The sequence below is a fragment of the Pseudophryne corroboree genome, chromosome 3 (genome assembly GCF_028390025.1).
Source record: "Pseudophryne corroboree isolate aPseCor3 chromosome 3, aPseCor3.hap2, whole genome shotgun sequence".
Taxonomy (NCBI): Eukaryota; Metazoa; Chordata; class Amphibia; order Anura; family Myobatrachidae; genus Pseudophryne; species Pseudophryne corroboree.
The window spans coordinates 36,796,591-36,817,954 of NC_086446.1; the positions used below are offsets into that span (position 1 = coordinate 36,796,591).

General features: G+C 46.5%; 1 protein-coding gene across 1 annotated transcript in view; it reads right to left on the reverse strand.

The window, feature by feature from the left end:
* LOC135057117 (uncharacterized) overlaps nucleotides 1-21,364 on the reverse strand; it is a 206,403-nt gene that overhangs the window by 23,878 nt on the left and 161,161 nt on the right. Inside the window, exons 10-12 of the mRNA XM_063963016.1 lie at nucleotides 4,048-4,496; nucleotides 1,573-1,692; nucleotides 912-1,218 (exon numbers count right to left, since the gene is read on the reverse strand). Coding sequence (XP_063819086.1) covers nucleotides 912-1,218; nucleotides 1,573-1,692; nucleotides 4,048-4,496 — 876 coding nt within the window. The remainder of the gene's footprint in view (nucleotides 1-911; nucleotides 1,219-1,572; nucleotides 1,693-4,047; nucleotides 4,497-21,364) is intronic.

Consider the following 21,364-nt stretch of genomic DNA (forward strand, 5'->3'; position numbering starts at 1 on the left):
CTTAAGACAGTCATATAGTTATTTTATCTATCCTGGGATATGGATGTCTGCCTGTCAAAGTTTGCCAACCATTTCCAAACCGCCCTATAGAGGGCGAAGCTCTTGACCCCTACAGGAGGGCAGGAATACTATTAAACCGTTATCCACACCACGTGTCTCTGTAACGTTTCTTTGACAGTGGTTAAGTTCATGCTTGGGCGAGGAGAAAATAGTGCCATATAGGAGATGGGGTTCCCTGCCATAAGCTCTCAGAGAGAAAGACTTGCAGCCCACCAGATCCCTGCTGCCAGCCACTGGAGCCAGAAAACAGATTTCTGGAAACTGGGGTGACCACAAGCCACTCTGCACTACCTGCAGGTACGCTGTGACTGCATTCACCTTCTGCAGACAACTCCCGGGATGCAGGTAGCGGCTCCTGAACATTTACATTCAGGGTCCCAGGACAATTTAACATGATCCTCTTTGTCCCCCCCCCCCTCCCCTCCGGAGTCCCTGCTAAGGGAGTGAGCTGCAGCTGACCAGCAACAGATCATTGACGTTCATCCCCCTCCAGCCGGCGCTTATGGTAACTCCTACAATGGCACCGCAGCTCTTCAAATCCATAGAAAATGAAATCACCAATGCTCCAAAAACATTAATCTAAAACAGAGGTCCAACTGGAATCAGAAGTTGTATATAGGGGAGGAAGGATCAGTTCAGGATAGCAACTTGTTAGGTGCTTTCTCCGGTGCCCGGCATCTATAGCCGGAGTATGCAGTGTCACTCAGACAGGAAGAGAAAATAAATTACTGTAGCGACTGAGCCTTGAGTCCTGTTGGAGAAAGAGCGCTATATAAATAAAATTATTATTATTATTATTATTATAGCAAGGAGAATGTGGCTTTGTTATGCAATAAGGGTTTATTACTCACCTGTGGTGATATCTGTAGGGATTTCCTCCTCCTTACACTGCTGATCACCCCTCACATACGTCTCTTCTTCTCCCTCTATATCTTCTGCCTTCATATCAGTCACATACGTCTCTTCTTCTCCCTCTATATCTTCTACCTTCATATCAGTCACATACGTCTCTTCTTCTCCCTCTATATCTTCTACCTTCATATCAGTCACATACGTCTCTTCTTCTCCCTCTATATCTTCTGCCTTCATATCAGTCACATACGTCTCTTCTTCTCCCTCTATATCTTCTGCCTTCATATCAGTCACATACGTCTCTTCTTCTCCCTCTATATCTTCTGCCTTCATATCAGTCACATACGTCTCTTCTTCTCCCTCTATATCTTCTGCCTTCATATCAGTCACATACGTCTCTTCTTCTCCCTCTATATCTTCTGCCTTCATATCAGTCACATAAGTCTCTTCTCCCTCTATATCTTCTGCCTTCTTATCAGTCACATACGTCTCTTCTTCTCCATCTATATCTTCTGCCTTCATATCAGTCACATACGTCTTTTCTTCTCCCTCTGTATCTTCTGCCTTCATATCAGTCACATACGTCTCTTCTTCTCCCTCTATATTTTCTGCCTTCATATCAGTCACATACGTCTCTTCTTCTCCCTCTATATCTTCTGCCTTCATATCAGTCACATACGTCTTTTCTTCTCCCTCTGTATCTTCTGCCTTCATATCAGTCAAGTACAGCTCTTCTTCTCTCTCTAGAGCTCCTGTCTTAATATCAGTATGGTCTTCAAACTAATTAAAAAGAAAAAGTTTAATTAAAGCAATGCATGTTACTATAAAGATCAAAATGAAAGCAACAATTACCGGCAGTTCACATTCTTTATAAGGAAATGAAGTAACTGGGAATGTTATCAAATATACAATACATGAAAATTTGTATAGAATGAAGTCCAGAGTTGTATAATACAGGAGAGAATCATGGAAGTTACATTGTACATGGTGAGAAGACACTAATTATGTGTCGCTAGCACTCCTTATCCATGGTAGAACTGAATATTAAGATTAAAGAGAACGAAAAAGGGAGAGCTATGGTAGACTTACCTTTGTTAACTCTCTTTCTTCTAAGTACATAGGGTCCACAGGGAAACATCGGGGTTGTAGTGGAGGATCAGGAATCCGGGCAACAAACAGTTAAATCTTTCAGCGTATCCCAATATGCTCAGCTTCCCTCCATATAACCCCGCCTCCAGGCACAGGCACTTCAGGTTTGTTAACCAGCTCAATGTAGGAAGCAGAAAGGAGAGAAGAATGATGTTAGGCACAAAAAAAACATTCTCATGGACAGGAGAAAGGAACCAGAGGACAATGCCGTAAAAACCCAGAGAAGCCAGGTGCGTCAGGGCGGGCGCCCTGTGGACCCTATGTACTTCGAAGAAAGAGAGTTAACAAAAGTAAGTCTACCATAACTCTCCCTTTCCTCAGCAGGATACATAGGGTTTACACAGGGAAACATCGGGGATGTTACAAAGCAGTACATCAAGGGTGGGGACACACCTGAGTGCATAATAGAATCTGGCGTCCAAGGGTAGCATCCTGGGAGGCGAATGTATGAAAGGCATAACACCTATGAAACGTGTGTACCGAAGACCAACTAGCCGCCTTGCACCATTGTTCGATGAACGCACCACGGCGTGCCGTCCAAGAAGGTCCTATGGACCGGGTAGAATGGGCAGAAATCGAAGCTGGTAAAGGAATGTCAGCCCAATTGTAAGCATGTGCAATGACCATTCTAATCCATCTGGCCAGCGTCTGCTTATTAGCAGGCCAGCAACGCTTGTGATATCAAAGGAGAACAAAAAGGGCATCAGAGTGTCTAATAGAGGCAGTACGGTCCACATAGATACATAGAGTCCTAACCACATCTAAAGAACGTTCCTTTGCCGATAAGTCTGTAGAGATAAAGGCCGGAACCACAATCTTTTGATTAGGTGAAAAGAGGAAACCACCTTAGGGAGGTAACCAGGTCTAGTTCGGAGATCCGATCTGTCACGGTGAAAAATCAAGAATGGGGGATGACGGGACAGTGCTCCCAAGTCCGATACCCTCCTAGCAGAAGCAATAGCCAGTAAGAAAAGGGTCTTGGCAGTCAGCCATTTGGGGTCCACTGATTCCAGAGGTTTGAAAGGGGCCTCCTGAAGAGCTTCCAATACAACAGACAGGTCCCACAGAGCCACAGGGGGAACATAGGGAGGATGAATGCGAATAACACCCTGAAGAAACATGTACATCAGGAATGGAGGCAATCCTGCGTTGGAACCAGAGAGGCAAGACAGAAATGTGTACCTTGAGAGAGTCAAGACGAAAGGCCCAAGTCTAAACCTCTTTGAAGAAATGCAAGAATTCTGGAAGTTCTAAACTTAGTGGCATCATAATGCTTGGCAGCGCACCACGTGAATTAAGTGTGCCACACTTTATAGTAGATACGTGCAGAGGCCGGTTTGCGGGTCTTAAGCATAGTACGAATGATGGCCTCTGAAAATCCTTTGGTCCTCAGGAGCAATGCCTCAAGAGCCACGCTGTCAAAGACAGCCGGGCCAGGTCCAGATGAAGACATGGGCCATGAGATAGAAAGTCCCGTCGCTGAGGAAGTGGAAGGGGTCACTCTTCGGAGAGGTCCTGGAGATCTGAGAACCATTTCCGTCTGGGCTATGCTGGAGCTACTAGAGTGAGGTTTCCTCGTTCCTGTGTGACCTTTCCGAAAAACTCGAGGTAGAAGGGATACCGGACGGAAGATGTAAGGTAGACGAAAGGTCCACGGAATTGACAATGTGCCCATGAACGCTGCCTAGGGATCCCTGGTTCGTGATCCGAAGACCTGAACCTTGTGCTTGTGTCGAGAGGCCAGGATATCCCATTTGTCCACCATGAGTTGAAAGACCTCTGGATGAAGAGCCCATTCTCCAGTGTAAACATTTTGACAACTGAGAGTCTTCCTCCCAGTAGAGCACTCCCGGAATGAACACCGGTGATATGGCTGGTAGATGACGTTCTGCCCATCGCAGAATTTTGGACACCTCTAGCATCGCCATGCAGCTGCGAGTGCTGCCCTGGTGATTGATACACGCCACCGTGGTGGCATTGTCTGACTAGACCTGAACTGATCTGTCCTGTAGAAGAGGGCGGGCTCTTAACTCCAGCGCATTGATTGGCAAGCGAGACTCTTCCCTGGTTTGTTAGGAGCAAAAAAGCTGTCTTGGCTGCCGCCAAGGATGTAACACTTTTATCTAGTTCTTCCCTAAATAGAATATCCCCTGTGAAGGGAAGAATTTCCAAGGTTTTCTTGGAATCCAGGTCCACTTTCCGGAAACGTAGCCACAGAATACGGCGTGCCAGGATGAACGTAGCAGACGCCTTTGCGGCCAACACTCCAGCCTCAGAAGATGCTTCCTGAATATAAGAAACAGTTTTAATATGAGTTAGATACATTCTGCCTTCGTCAGAAATATCCATAGGCAGTTCCTCCTCAAGTGCTTGCACCCAAGCTTCTATAGCCTTTGGGGCCCAGGAAGCTGATATAGTGGGTCTATGTATAGCCCCTGTGAGAGAATAAATAGATTTCAGGCAACTTTCAATACGTTTCTCCATCGGCTCCCTCAAGGTGGTGACAGTGGTAACAGGCAGAGTAGACAACATCACGAGACGGGTAACATGAGAGTCCACTGGAGGTTGAGTTTCCCCATTTGTTTCAGATAGCCGCTGGCAAAGGATAACAAGCTAAAGCCCATTTAGATAAAGGGAACTTTTTACCCGGAGTGGTCTATGGTTCCCATCTAATGTCCATAAAATGATCAGCATGGGGCAATTTGGTTTTCATCAGACATCTGTTTTCTTAGCCACTGTAGTGGGTTCCTCCTCGTCCGAAAGTTGTAGAATATGCTTTATTGCTTCCACAAGGTCAGAGACATCTACTAAAATAGCAGCGTCCTCTTCTGCAGCACAGGAGTCTGTGTCAGATAGGGCTGCATGCGCCCCCTCCTCTTCAGATGAGACATCAGAGAGGACTGTGGATTGTGAGGATGAAGTAGCCCGCTTAGAGTGACCAGTGACACGTTTGTGTCCTGAGGGAGCCTTATGTCTGGTCAGGGACTGATTCAATTGTTGTAGCTGATTAGACAAATTATCCACCCAAGACAGATTCACTATAGGTACCATAGCAGGAGGTAGTGCCATAGGGGGGCCCACAGGGGGTGCAAGACAGTCTACCAAGGTACCCAACAGTGAGGAAAAGGCTGCCCAGGGGGGTTCCTGCGTTGTGGCAGGAGGAACAGACTGACCATGAGGTATATAACAATTAGCACAGAGACCATCAGTCATCATAGCCTCCTCAAAGAATCTTGCTGACTATGAGCAAACTCTGCATGAGAGTAACACAGGGGATTCTGCTTGCTCGTGTCACTTTTTGTTAGACATAATAGTAAAACAAAGTGGACTAACCCTGTACAAAAAATGCTATGAGTAATCAATACACAAAACAGTATGTGACTGAAATACAGATATTAATATATGTATATTCTGTGAGTTATAAACCAGAAAGGTCCTTAGCCCAGGGTATAGAAATAACAGGGATATATATCTGAAATACACTGAAAGTGAAAACTGGACAGCAGAGCTAGCACACAGTCGCACACCAAGCAGAAATTACACAATATAACTGCAATGAACACTTATATCAACTAGCAGAATGATAGGAGGGGGGGGGGGGGGAGGGCTTCCCCCCATCCTTTTCGGTGTCCCCCCAGCACACTAAAAATTACTTGTAACCATACCTGAACCTATCTGGTAACAGAAATTCAGAGAATTACTCCCACATTTGCAAATGCATGTTTAGCTGCTGAGCCACTTCACGGTTATCTGATATCAGCAGTCCTAACACTACATAATAGCAGTGCCCACATAGGGCCATGTAATTTGTCTACAGTAGGCCTCATGATAAAGGCTATTACTAAAACACATCCAAACAGAGAGCTAACTTATCCGAGCCACCCCCAGGATCTCCCATTGGCACTACAAGGAACAGCATGCCTTCCACATATTAATCCCATTCAATTCCTTTCTCACACAAGCAGACAAACAATGACAATATATTAGGTGCTAGAAAAGGGGAGGGGTCACAGGCAAACAGCAGACAGAGAGGTGGGGTGCTACCCCCCCCCCCCCCCCCTTTTCGGTATCCCCCCAGCACACTAAAAACTACTTGTAACCATACCTGAACCTATCTGGTAATAGAAATTCAGAGAATTACTCACACATTTGCAAATGCATGTTTAGCTGCTGAGCCACTTCACGGCTTATCTGATATCAGCATTCCTAACACTACATAATAGCAGTGCCCACATAGGACCATGTAATTTGTCTACAGTAAGGCCTCATGATAAAGGCTATTACTTATATCAACTACTCAGCCATTATAAGGTTGGTAGGATAATTAAGTTCTTGTAGAAACCTGGCATGTCAGAAATTTTTACAGGAAGACATAGCCCAGCAATCCCACAGACATGCTGCTGCCTTGCCGTAAAATGGCTGCCCGGTGTCTGTGAGGGAAGAGGGAAAGTGATACAGCTCAATGGCGGGAAATCTGCAGTAGATGGCTTCCAGAGCCGGGGTCTAAGCGCCGTCTCCCCTATGCTGGTCTTGAACCCCAGGTACTGATGTACCTACACCTGTTTTAATAAGGCACATCTTGACTTGTGCCCGCTTTGCCTTGGTGGCCTAGTGGGGTCCCTGCCCAGACATAGTGTTCACGCCAGCGCCTTCATGCTCCCATTCTCCAAGCTGCTATTCCTTCATGCTCCCAGCACCCATTCTTCAAGTTGCTGTTCCTTCATGCTCCCAGCACCCATTCCCCCAGTCTGAGACTCCGATGTAATTAAACACTACACTTTTTCAAATGTGACACAAATGGCCCAGGTACAGGTTAGGCTTGGGTGGGCTTAATTTAGCAACCAATGGGCTGTTCTTCACTACTCTAGTCCACTCAAACCTATCCTGTCCCTGGACCAGGAAAATGTAAGAGGCGGGCCTATATAACACAACATAAATCCCAAGTGGAGTATATTTCCAATTATTTGCCTGCACAGAAGAGGGAGCAGGCGTTGTCTGCAGAATCTCGTTCCCAAACACACCTGATGAGGAACGTGCGTCCCTCTAATATACTGAAGTGGGAAAAATATATGTTGATTTTTAATTACAATTTTCATGAATCACTACAAATTTAAAGCTCTTCACTTGTTCGTTGTACATGTTTTCTGAATGGTCATTGCCTTCTTTACTTATTATGATTGATAGTCAATAAGTGGCGATTATGCCATCTTAGCTTTGATTAGCTTGTTTTATTTTATATCTATTTTTCTCTTTCATCTTTAATTTTTCTTGTTTTTGTCTAACCTTTTTCATCTATGCTGCGATCATTACATATAAAAAGAAAAAATAATGACATAGCAGACATTTCGTTTGATTGTGAATTGGTGCAATACTTTTAATATGACACGATGTATAATGTGTATATTTTTACTAATGAAGTACAGGTTGAGTATCCCTTATCCAAAATGCTTGGGACCAGAGGTATTTTGGAGATCGGATTTTTCCGTATTTTGGAATAATTAGATACCATAATGAGATCTTATGATGATGGGACCTAAATCTAAGCACAGAATGCATTTATGTTACATATACACCCTAAACACACAGCCTGAAGGTAATTTTAGCCAATATTTTTTATAACTTTGTGCATTAAACAAAGTGTGTGTACATTCACACATTTCATTTATGTTTCATATACACCTTATATACACAGCCTGAAGGTCATTTAATACAATATTATTAATAATTTTGTGTATTAAGCAAAGTTTGTGTACATTGAGCCATCAAAAAACAAAGGTTTCACTATCTCACTCAAAAAAGTCTGTATTTCGGAATATTTGGATATGGGATACTCAACCTGTATTGCAATTTACCTATGCTGTTCAATAAACAGTTATATAAAAAAATAAAAAATGTGAAAGCTCTTATAGCACGTGAATCCATCGTGATCCCAAAATAAAACATTAAAGGATTTACTAACAACAGTATGAACAATTTTTTTGATTTTTTTTTTTCTTCAAAAAATGTAAATATTCAAAAATCAAAATGTAGTATTTGAACATTTGGAATTTTTAATTTGTATAGAAACATACTGCTGTGTTATATATCATATGAAAGCCCATAAAAACAGGGTACAATTTAGACCTTGCCCAACTCTCTAGCTCAATTAGGTGAGATGCAAGTACAATAAAAAAAAAAAACATTAATAGAAATTTTTTAGTGAAAAAATTGCAGCTTTAAAAACATATAACTTCCAAACCGTTGAACATATCAGCCTAAGATTTGGGGGTTTTCTTTACACCCATGGCAGTATTTATTATACCAAATTTCATCACAATCTGAAACTGTCTGAAAACTGTGTTGATTTTGTGTGGAATAAACCGTAGGCCTTGAGGGAGCATTCCAAAAAGTGCCCATTTCTGTGTTAAAGGTAAATAGCTTACGAAGTGTTCCACAGAATCGAAGTGTTCCACAGAATAAGTGTGTGTTTGTACCCAGAAATCTGCGATCTGTGAGGACCAAAGCATAATGCCATTTTGGGATTTACAGTGGTCCAAGTGAACATGGAGTCGTCTGTAAGCTAATGAGATCACCTTTGCTGGGCAGCTCTTGCTGTAGTAGCGAGTCATGCGGGTTTTGCCAATGATTCTGGGAAAAGTGATACCTGTATCTAAGCTGGTGTAATGTTGGGCTAAAATGAAAACGCCCCTGGATGTCCAGCCAATACTGGATATTTCACAGAGGCCTCTTGGAGCAGGAGAGGCCGCAGGGCTCAATGTCTACAAGGCAGCCAATGTCACCCACTCCACCCAGTTTCCATAAAGATAAGGGGTTATTGAGTTTGCCCCTCCTGGAAGTCAGGATTGGAAATAAGGGGGAGGTACAAGGATGTCTTCACACTAATCTACACAAAAATATAAAATAATAATTTTATATAGTGTTGGGTATTCATAAGATGATACACAAGAATATCAGAGTAATAGACACACACAGCTTCTCTGAACGTCATACAGTAAATAATTGACTTTGGTATATTAGTGAGACCCTAAGTCCCACCTACCTGATCCTCCTGTGGGATCCTGTTATTCTCCTCTGTACAATCCTGGGAATACAGAGGATGGGGACATCTCTCTGGGGTATCTCTGTTACTGGGTCCATCTGTAGGAGACACACAGTGACCGAGTACAGTGTATATATGTGATTATCAGATGATGTGTATATAGGGGCCCCCATACCTGCTCTCCCCTGTACAATACATGACAGTATCCTCTTACCCAGTGATGTGAGGGGCCGGTGATTCTCCATCATCACGTCCTTGTACAGACCCCTGTGTTCCTCTATATACTCCCCCTCCTGCATGGAGACATAGACAGTGACATCCTGACACCTTATAGGCACCTGACACACACAATGATACAGTCATCACCCAGACATCCCCTGGTGTCACTGTATAATGTCCCATTCCCAGCAGTCACCTCTCCAGTTATCACCCAGACACGTCCCCTGGTGTTATGTATAATGTTCCATTCCCAGCAGTCACCTCTCCAGTCATCACCCAGACACATCCCCTGGTGTTACTGTATAATGCCACATTCCCAGCAGTCACCTCTCCAGTCATCACCCAGACACATCCCCTGGTGTTACTGTATAATGCCCCATTCCCATCAGTCACCTCTCCAGTCATCACCCAGACACATCCCCTGGTGTTACCGCATAATGTCCCATCCCCAGCAGTCACCTCTCCAGTCATCACCCAGACACATCCCCCGGTGTTACTGTATAATGCCCCATTTCCAGCAGTCACCTCTCCAGTCATCACCCAGACACGTCCCTTGGTGTTACTGTATAATGTTCCATTCCCAGCAGTCACCTATCCAGTCATCACCCAGACACGTCCCCTGGTGTTACTGTATAATGCACCATTCCCAGCAGTCACCTCTCCAGTCATCACCCAGACACGTCTCCTGGTGTTACTGTATAATGCACCATTCCCAGCAGTCACCTCTCCAGTCATCACCCAGACACATCCCCTGGTGTTACCGTATAATGTCCCATCCCCAGCAGTCACCTCTCCAGTCATCACCCAGACACATCCCCCGGTGTTACTGTATAATGTCCCATTCCCAGCAGTCATCTCTCCAGTCATCACCCAGACACATCCCCTGGTGTTACCGTATAAAGACCCATTCCCAGCAGCCACCTCTCCAGTCATCACCCAGATGCGTCCCCCGATGTTACTGTATAATGCCCCACTCCCAGCAGTCACCTCTCTAGTCTTCATCCAGACGCGTCCCCTGGTGTTACTGTATAATGTCCCATTCCCAGCAGTCACCTCTCCAGTCTTCATCCAGACGCGTCCCCTGGTGTTACTGTATAATGTCCCATTCCCAGCAGTCACCTCTCCAGTCAGCAGCTGAATAATCTTGTTGGTGAGTTCCAGGATCTTCTGGTCATTGTGCCTCTCATGTATCAGTGAGTGAGATGGAGGCACCGTGATGAGGCTCTGGGCCTGCTCAGTTCTCCTAACACACTTGGACGGCTGCTAGGTCTCTCACACTTACCGGATGTCTTCTTCACTACTGTGTAATCCTGTGTACATTAAGTACATTATCACAGCATATACTCCCAGATTCCCTCATCTCCCCAGTCATATCCATGTATTATTATTATTATTATAGATTATTATTATTATTATAATTATAGATATAAGTGATGTCACTGTGACGCTCCCAGATTCCCTCACCTCCCCAGTCATTTCCCTGTATTATTACTATAGATATAAGTGATGTCACTGTGACGCTCCCAGACTCCCTCACCTCCCCAGTCATGTCCCTGTATTATTACTATACGGTATATATAAGTGATGTCACGGTAATGCGTCCAGATCCCCCTCACCTCCCCAGTCATGTCCCTATATTATTACTACAGATATAAGTGCAGTTTCTGAGTAGCTCGAGACTTACTCTGCCACTGCGATCAGTTCAGTCAGTTTCATTCCTGGTTTGACGTCACAAACACACCCAGCATTCACCCAGACACCCCCGTTTCTTCAGACACTCCCGCGTTTTTCCCAGAAAAGGCAGCATTTTTTCGCACACACCCATAAAACGCCCAGTTTCCGCCCAGAAATACCCACTTCCTGTCAATCACACTCCGATCACCAGAACGAAGAAAAAAACCTTGTAATGCCGTGAGTAAAATACCTAACTTAATAGCAAATTTACTTGACGCAGTCGCACTGCGGACATTGCGCATGCGCATTAGCGACTAATCGCTCCGTTGCGGGAAAAAAATAACGAGCGATCAACTCGGAATGACCCCCAATATCTCTGAAGCTTCTTGTTGAGACGAGATGCCATCATGTCTACTTGAGGAACTCCCCAAAGACTTGTAATCTCTGCGAAGACTTCATGGTGGAGGCCCCACTCTCCTGGATGGAGATTGTGTCTGCTGAGGAAGTCTGCTTCCCAGTTGTCCACTCGCGGAATGAAAATTGCCGACAGAGCTCTTGCATGTCTTTCTGCCTAAAGGAGGATCTTTGTCACCTCTGCCATCGCTGCTCTGCTTTTCGTTCAGCCCTGATGGTTTATGTACGTGACTGCTGTTACATTGTCCGACTGGATCTGCACAGGTTGATCTTGAAGAAGATGCACCGCTTGTAGAAGGCCATTGTAAATGGCTCTCAATTCCAGCACGTTTATGTGAAGACAGGTTTCCTGACTTGACCATCTTCCTTGAAAGCTTTTTCCCTGTGTGACTGCTCCCCAGCCTCAGAGACTTGCATCCGTGGTTACTAGGACTCAGTCCTGAATCCCGAACCTGCGTCCCTCTAATAAGTGAGAACTGTGTAGCCACCACAGGAGCGAAATCCTGGCTTTGGAGGACAGGATTATCTTCTGGTGCACGTGCAGGTGGGATCCGGACCACTTGTCCAACAGGCCCCACTGGAACACTCTGGCATGGAATCGCCCAAACTGTATGGACTCGTAGGCCGCTACCATCTTTCCCAACAACCGAATGTATTGATGGATCGACACTCTTGTTGGTTTCAAAATTTGCTTGACCAGTACCTGGATTTCCAGAGCCTTTTCCACTGGAAGAAATACCCTCTGTACTTCTGTGTCTAGTATCATCCCCAGAAAGGACAATCTTGTCGTCGGTTCCAACTGTGACTTTGAAAAATTCATGATCCAACCGTGTCGTTGGAGTACTGACAGGGAGAGTGCGATGTTCTGCACCAACTGTTCCCTGGATCTCGCTTTTATCAGGAGATCGTCCAGGTAAGGAATTATATTGACTCCCTGTTGTCGAAGGAGGACCATTCATATTTGGTGAATACCCTCGGTGCCGTGGGACAATCCTGTACCGCGAATCTCAGATAAGCTTGATGAGGAGGATAAATGGGAACATGTAAGTAAGCGTCTACTGACACCATGAAGTCCCTTTCCTCCAGACTGGAAATCACTGCTCTCGGAGATTCCATCTTGAACTTGTATCTTTTCAGGTAAAGATTCAGCGATTTCAGGTTCAAAATTGGTCTGGCCAAGCTGTCCGGCTTCGGAACTACGAAGAGGCTTGAATAAAACCCTTCTCCCTGTTGTGACACGGAACCAGGACAATGACTTTATCCTGACATAATTTTTGAATTGCAGCTGTTACAACTTCTCTGTCCTGAAGAGAAGCTGGCAAAGTCGATTTGAAAAATCGGATGGGGGGACGTCTTGAAACTGAAAAGTTTGTATCCATTGGACACTATATGCAAGACCCATGGGTCCAGGACAGATTGACCCCAGACCTGACTGAAAAGTTTCAGACATGCTGCCACCCGAGCGGACTCCCGCAAGGGAGCCCCAGCATCATGCTGCAGATTTGGCAGAAGCAGGGGTGCACTTCTGCTCCTGCAATACTGGAGATGCTGCAGGCTTTTTTCCTCGTCCTCTACCTGCAAAGAAGGGGGAACCTTTGGCCTTTCTGTATTTGTTGGGCCGAAAGGACTGCATCTGAGAGTGATATGTCTTTTTTGCCGATGCAGGATCATAAGGCAAAAATGACGACTTACCGGCGGTAGCCGCAGGGACCAACGCATCTAGCCCTTCTACAAACAAGGCCTCACCTTTATACGGGAGAACCTTCATATTTCTTTTGGAATCTGCATTAGCATTCCACTGGCGAATCCACAACGCCCTCCGAGCCGAGACTGCCATGGTAGCGGCTTTTGAACCTAAAAGCCCAATATCTTTCATGGCTTCTAGCATGTATGCAGCAGCGCCTTTGATATGACCTCACTTTAGGAGAATCTCATCTCTATCTATTGTGTCAATTTCAGATGACAAGTTATCTGACCATTTTTTGATAGCACTACTCACCCACGTGCAAGCAATGGTGGGCCTGAGCAGCATACCATTGGCCACATAAATAGATTTTAACGTAGTCTCCATTTTGCGGTCTGCCGGCTCCTTTAGTGAAGTTGTCCCAGGTGCAGGGAGAATCACCTTTTTTGTTAAGCGTGACAGAGCACTGTCTAAAACTGGGTGTGACTCCCAACTTTTCCTGTCTTCTGCCGGGAAAGGATAAGCAACCTGAATCCTTTTGGGAATCTGAAACTTCTTTTCAGGGTTTGCCCACATTCCCTCAAAGAGAGTATTTAGCTCGTGAGAAGGAACGTTACATTAATTTTCTTTTCTTTATAAAAATAAGCTTTTTCCTGAGGTACAGGAGGGGTTTCCGGAACTTCCAAAACCTCCCTTATAGCAACAATCATGTATTGAATGCTTTTTGCCAATTTAGGATCTATTCCCCTGGAATCACTAGTGTCGACACAGGAATCAGAGTCCGTGTCGGTATCAGTTAATACTATTTGTGCAAATGGTCTTTTATGTGACCCAGAGGGGTCGTCTGCGGATGAAAAAAACAGAACCACTAAAAATCACATCTTCCACTGATTTTCTCCAGTTTTCTGCATGAGACTCAGACTTATCTAATCTCTTACTGATATGATTCACACTATCACGTAATTCCTTCAGCCATTCAGGCTCGTGGTGTGCCGGCAGAGCCCCACATTACAACTCTGTGTTCCTAAAATGGCACCCTCAGGGGAAGAACTCCCTGCTTCAGACATGTCACACACGTGTATAAACACCCCACAGACACTCCGGGACTTATAGGGGACAGACCCACGGTAAAATCTGCCAGAAGGACACAGAGAGGATTTGCCAGTTCACAACCCAGCGCCAGCAATAAAATGTCTGTGACACACAAAATGCCCACAGACCTGCAGCGCTTTTATAATGATAATTATACCATGTATAGCACCAAATTTCACTGTGCCCCCCCCCCCCCCCGTTTTGCTCCCTGATACTTAGTTCTTCTCTGCAGCTCTGGAATGAGAGAAAATGGCGCTGAGCAGTGTGTTGGCTGCCTGAGGAGGAAGCCCCGCCCCCGTAATGGCGCGTTTCCCCTCAGACTTAATGCTTCTAATTTTTATACTGGTGGGGGTAGGGCTGTGCCACAGCATCTTATGCCCCTTATATGCCAGTGTACAAGGTTTCATGCTGTCCAGGGCGCCCCCCGCAGTGCCTGTGTGTGTCGGTACCTTTCAACCGTCACGATGTCTGAAGATCCTCTTCTTCTTACACTCACCTGTCTTCTGGCTCTGTAAGGGGGGTGACGGCGGGCTGTGGGAGAAAGCACATAGCCGCAGCTAGCGTTCAGCATCCCTTCAGGAGCTAATGGTGTACTGTTAGCCAGAAGCAGAGCTATGAACTATTTAGGAAGTTAGTTCCTACTTCTGCCCCCTAAGTCCCACGAAGCAGGGAGACTGTTGCCAGCAGTCCTCGCTGAAAATAAAAAACCTAACATAAGTCTTTCAGAGAAACTCAGTAGGGGTTCAGTATGATATGCCGGCGGTCTGGCTCCCGGCGACCAGCATACCGGCGCCGGGAGCCCGGTCGCCGGCTTACCGACAGTGTGGTGAGCGCAAATGAGCCCCTTGCGGGCTCGCTGCGCTCGCCACGCTACGGGTGTGGTGGCGCGCGTATTGTATTCTCCCTCCAGGGGGGTCGTGGACCCCCACGAGGGAGAATAAGTGTCGGTATGCCGGCTGTCGGGTTTCCGGCGCCGTTATACTGTGCGCCGGGATCCCGTCAGTCAGCATACTGAAGATCACCCCTCAGTAGAGCTCCCCTGGGGTACATCCAGTCTGCCTGGGCACATTTCTAAAACTGAGGTCTGGAGGAGGGGTATAGAGGGAGGAGCCAGTTCACACCCCTGAAAAGTCTTAAAGTGCCCATGGCTCCTGTGGACCCGTCTATACCCCATGGTACTAAAGTGGACCCCAGCATCCTCTAGGACGTATGAGAAATAATTATAACAGGACCCTAAAGGCCGCTCCCCCTGTATAATAATAATAATAATAATAATAATAATAATGACAGGACACCACAGGCTATTCCCCCTATATAATAATAATAATAATAATAATAACTGGACACCACTGGCTGCTCCCCCTGTATAATAATAATAATAACTGGACACCACAGGCTGCTCCCCCTATATAACAACAACAGGACACCACAGGCTGCTCCCCCTGTATAATAATAATAATAATAATAATAATAATAATAATAATAACTGGACACCACAGGCTGCTCCCCCTGTATAACAATAATAACAGGACACCACAGGCTGCTCCCCCTATATAATAATAATAATAATAATAACATACCCTCCAACATTTTACACACAAAAAGCGGTTCAAATTAGAAAAGGGGGCGTGGCCACGTCCCTTTTCCTATACTTTCAATGGAAGTTTGGAGAGCCAAAATTAGGTACAGACCATAAAAAAAGTACTGTACCTATTAAAAAGGTACAGTTGGAGGGTATGTAATAATAACTGGACACCACAGGCTGCTCCCCCTGTATAATAATAATAATAACAGGACAACACAGGCTGCTCCTCCTGTATAATAATAATAATTACAGGACAACTCAGGCTGCTCCCCCTGTATAATACAGATAATTACCGTCTCCCAGACAATGCAAAGGGCTCCCCTCCGATCTTACCCGGAAGTGCATAGAGAATAGTTCCCACCATTCCGGTCTGTGTAACACTGAGGGCGGACATCAGAAGTTGTGTGGAACGCACAGATCGGAATTGTGTTGGACCGCATAGGCCGGAAGTAGTGTGTGCAGGTCGCACACACGACTTCCGGCCTATGCGTTCCAACACGTTCCGGGTGAGAGAAGGCGGGGACGGGGGACGGGGGACGGGGGACGGGGGGAGGCTGAGTTTCTCCATAAACAGCTGATGTCCTGTATGTAATGTATTCTGAGGCATCAGTATACAGTGTTACTATTTGTGCTTGCTGTTACTTTAAAGGATGAGGGGGAAGACAGGTGACTAACACATGGGTGGTAATATTCTTGTGCTGGCGTCATTGCCCATAGTATATCCCTCTCACATAGTATACTCCTATCACCCCCTATAGTATATCCCTCTCACATAGTATACTCCTATCACCCCCTACAGTATATCCCCCTCACATAGTATCTTCCCACATAGCATAGTTCCCACTCCCTCATAGTATATCTCTCCACATAATCTAGCCCCCAACACAGTATTAGCTCCCCCCATAGCATAGAAACCCATAAAGTAAAGCTCTCCCCATAGCATACAGTAGCTCCCCTTCCCCCATAGCATATCCCCCCCCCCCATAGTATATCTCCCTCACATAGTAGCTCTCTCTTTCCCAATAATATAGCTCCCCCCATAGTATCCTCTCTATCATAGTACAGCTCCCCCACACGATACTATACTACTATAACAGAAGCTATCTTCAATAACTGCCGACCGCCAACTAACATCTATCCGGCCGGCACCAGGTGCCTAGTGGCAGCTATCATCAACTCCCCTTCACTTACCATCTAGGTTGTCACCAGGCAATGTCCCCTGGGATGTGTCCGGGTGGGTGTAATAGGCCCCCAACTTATTCAGGGTCTCAGGACACCTCCAGCCGGCACATCTACACACCAGGTGGACGATCACTTTAATAGCATGACGGAACAATCAGCCCCACCAGACACCAGGTGCAATACATTTTCTCTGACGTCCTAGTGGATGCTGGGACTCCGTAAGGACCATGGGGAATAGCGGCTCCGCAGGAGACAGGGCACAATAATAAAAGCTTTAGGATCAGGTGGTGTGCACTGGCTCCTCCCCCTATGACCCTCCTCCAAGCCTCAGTTAGATTTTTGTGCCCGGCCGAGAAGGGTGCAAGCTAGGTGGCTCTCCTGAGCTGCTTAGAATAAAAGTTTAATTTAGGTTTTTTATTTTCAGTGAGTCCTGCTGGCAACAGGCTCACTGCTACGAGGGACTTAGGGGAGAGAAGTGAACTCACCTGCGTGCAGGATGGATTGGCTTCTTAGGCTACTGGACACCATTAGCTCCAGAGGGATCGAACACAGGCCCAGCCATGGAGTCCGGTCCCGGAGCCGCGCCGCCGGCCCCCTTGCAGATGCCGAAGAAAGAAGGTCCAGAGGTCCAGAAATCGGCGGCAGAAGACTTTTCAGTCTTCATGAGGTAGCGCACAGCACTGCAGCTGTGCGCCATTGTTGTCAGCACACTTCACACCAGCGGTCACTGAGGGTGCAGGGCGCTGGGGGGGGCGCCCTGGGCAGCAATGAAAATACCTATACTGGCTAAAATACATCACATATAGCCTCTGGGGCTATATGGATGTATTTAACCCCTGCCAGGATGTCAGAAAAACGGGAGAAGAAGCCCGCCGAAAAGGGGGCGGGGCCTATTCTCCTCCGCACACAGCGCCATTTTCCCTCACAGAAATGCTGGTGGGAAGGCTCCCAGGCTCTCCCCTGCACTGCACTACAGAAACAGGGTTAAAACAGAGAGGGGGGGCACTTATTTGGCGATATAATTACATATGTGAAAATGCTATAAGGGAAAACACTTGTATAAGGGGTTGTCCCTGTATAATTATAGCGTTTTTGGTGTGTGCTGGCAAACTCTCCCTCTGTCTCCCCAAAGGGCTAGTGGGGTCCTGTCCTCTATCAGAGCATTCCCTGTGTGTGTGCTGTGTGTCGGTACGTGTGTGTCGACATGTAGGAGGACGATGTTGGTGAGGAGGCGGAGCAATTGCCTGTATTGGTGATGTCACTCTCTAGGGAGTCGACACCGGAATGGATGGCTTATTTAGGAATTACGTGATAATGTCAACACGCTGCAAAGTCGGTTGACGACATGAGACGGCCGGCAAACAAATTAGTACCTGTCCAGGCGTCTCAGACACCGTCAGGGGCTTGTAAAAACGCCCATTTACCTCAGTCGGTCGACACAGACATGGACACTGACTCCAGTGTCGACGGTGAAGAAACAAACGTATTTTCCTTTAGGGCCACACGTTACATGTTAAGGGCAATGAAGGAGGTGTTACATATTTCTGATACTACAAGTACCACAAATAAGGGTATTATGTAGGGTGTGAAGAAACTACCTGTAGTTTTTCCTGAATCAGATAAAATAAATGAAGTGTGTGATGATACGTGGGTTTCCTCCGATAGAAAATTATTGGGGGTATACCTTTTCCCGCCAGAAGTTAGGGCGAGTTGGGAAACACACCTTAGGGTGGATAAGGCGCTCACACGCTTATCAAAACAAGTGGCGTTACCGTCTCCAGATACGGCCGCCCTCAAGGAGCCAGCTGATAGGAGGCTGAAAAATATCCTTAAACGTATATATACACATACTGGTGTTATACTGCGACCAGCAATCGCCTCAGCCTGGATGTGCAGCGCTGAGGGGGCTTGGTCGGATTCCCTGACTGAAAATATTGATACCCTTGACAGGGACAGTATTTTATTGACTATAGAGCATTTGAAGGATGCATTTCTATATATGCGAGATACGCAGAGGGATATTTGCATTTTGGCATCAAGAGTAAGTGTGATGTCCATATCTGCCAGACGAGACACGACAGTGGTCAGGTGATGCAGATTCCAGACGGCACATGGAAGTATTGCCGTATAAAGGGGCGGTCCATCGGACCTGGTGGCCATGGCAACAGCTGAAAAATCCACCTTTGTTACCCCAAATCACATCTCAGCAGAAAAGGACACAGTCTTTTCAGTCTCCGTCCTTTCGTCCCCATAAGGGCAGGCGAGCAAAAGCCCAGTCATATCTGCCCAGGGGTAGAGGAAAGGGAAGAAGACTGCAGCAGGCAGCCCATTCCCAGGAACAGAAGCCCTCCACAGCTTCTGCCAAGTCCGCAGCATGACGCTGGGGCCGTACAAGCGGACTCAGGTGCGGTGGGGGGTCATCTCAAGAGTTTCAGCACGCAGTGGGCTCACTCGCAAGTGGACTCCTGGATCCTACACGTAGTATCCCAGGTGTACATTGGAAATTCGAGACATCTTCCCCTCACAAGTTCCTGAAGTCTGCTTTACCAACGTCTCCCTCCGACAGGGAGGCAGTATTGGAAACAATTCACAGGCTGTATTCCCAGCAGGTGATAATCAAAGTACCCCTCCTACAACAAGGGAAGGGGTATTATTTCCACACTATATTGTGGAACTGAAGCCAGATGGCTCGGTGAGATCTGAAATATTTGAACACTTACATACAGGGGTTCAAATCAAGATGGAGTCACTCAGAGTAGTGATAGCGAACCAGGAAGAGGGGGACGATATGGTGTCACTGGATATCAGGGAGGCTTACCTACATGTCCAAATTTGCCCTTCTCACCAAGGGTACCTCAGGTTCGTGGTACAGAACTGTCAATATCAGTTCAGACGCTGCCGTTTGGATTGTCCACGGCACCCCGGGTCTTTACCAAGGTAATGGCCGAAATGATGATTCTTTTTAAAAGAAATATGGACGATTTCCTGATAAGGGCAAGGTCCAGAGAACAGTTGGAGGTCGGAGTAGCACTATCTCAAGTAGTTCTACGACAGGAAAAAATTTCCAGGGAGTGTGATCAAGTCTGGAGACTTCTCTCCACATAAATATACTGGAGCTAAGGGCAATTTACAATGCTCTAAGCTTAGCAAGACCTCTGCTTCAAGGTCAGCCGGTATTGATCCATTGGGACAACATCACGGCAGTCGCCCACGTAAACAGACAGGACGGCACGAGAAGCAGGAGGGCAGAAACTGCAAGGATTCTTCGCTGGGCGGAAAATCATGTGATAACACTCTCAGCAGTGTTCATTCCGGGAGTGGAAAACTGGGAAGCAGACTTCCTCAGCAGACACGACCTTCACCCGGGAGAGTGGGGACTTCACCCAGAAGTCTTCCACCTGATTGTAAACCGTTGGGAAAAACCAAAGGTGGACATGATGGCGTCCCGCCTGAATAAAAAAATTAGACAGATATTGCGCCAGGTCAAGGGACCCTCAGGCAATAGCGGTGGACGCTCTGGTAACACCGTGGGTGTACCAGTCAGTGTATGTGTTCCCTCCTATGCCTCTCATACCAAAAGTACTGAGAATCATAAGAAGGAGAGGAGTAAGAACGATACTCGTGGCTCCGGATTGGCCAAGAGGGACTTGGTACCCGGAACTTCAAGAGATGCTCACGGAGGACCCGTGGCCTCTACCTCTAGGAAAGGACCTGCTCCAGCAGGGGCCTTGTCTGTTCCAAGACTTACCGCGGCTGCGTTTGACGGCATGGCGGTTGAACGCCGGATCCTGAAGGAAAAGGGCATTCCAGATGAAGTCATCCCTACCCTGGTCGAAGCCAGGAAGGATGTAACCGAAAAACATTTTCACCGCATTTGGCGAAACTATGTTGCGTGGTGTGAGGCCAAGAAGGCCCCTACAGAGGAACTCCAACTGGGTCGTTTCCTGCATTTCCTGCAAACAGGACTGTCAATGGGCCTAAAATTAGGGTCCATTAAGGTTCAAATTTCGGCTCTGTCGAATTTCTTCCAGAAAAGAACTGGCTTTAGTGCCTGAAGTTCAGACGTTTGTAAAAAGGGGTACTGCATAGCCTCCTTTTGTGCCCCAGTGGCACCTTGGGATCTCAATGTTGTTTTGAGTTTCCTAAAGTCACATTGGTTTGAACCACTCACCACTGTGGACTTAAAATATCTCACATGGAAGGTGACGATGCTATTAGCCCTGGCTTCAGCCAGGCGTGTGTCAGAATTGGCGGTTTTATCATATAAAAGCCCTTACTTAAATTTTCATTCTGACAGGGCAGAATTGAGGACTCGTTCTCAATTTCTCCTTAAGGTGTTTTCTGTTTTTCACATGAACCAACCTATTGTGGTACCTGCGGCTACTAGGGACTTGGAGGACTCCAAGTTACTTGA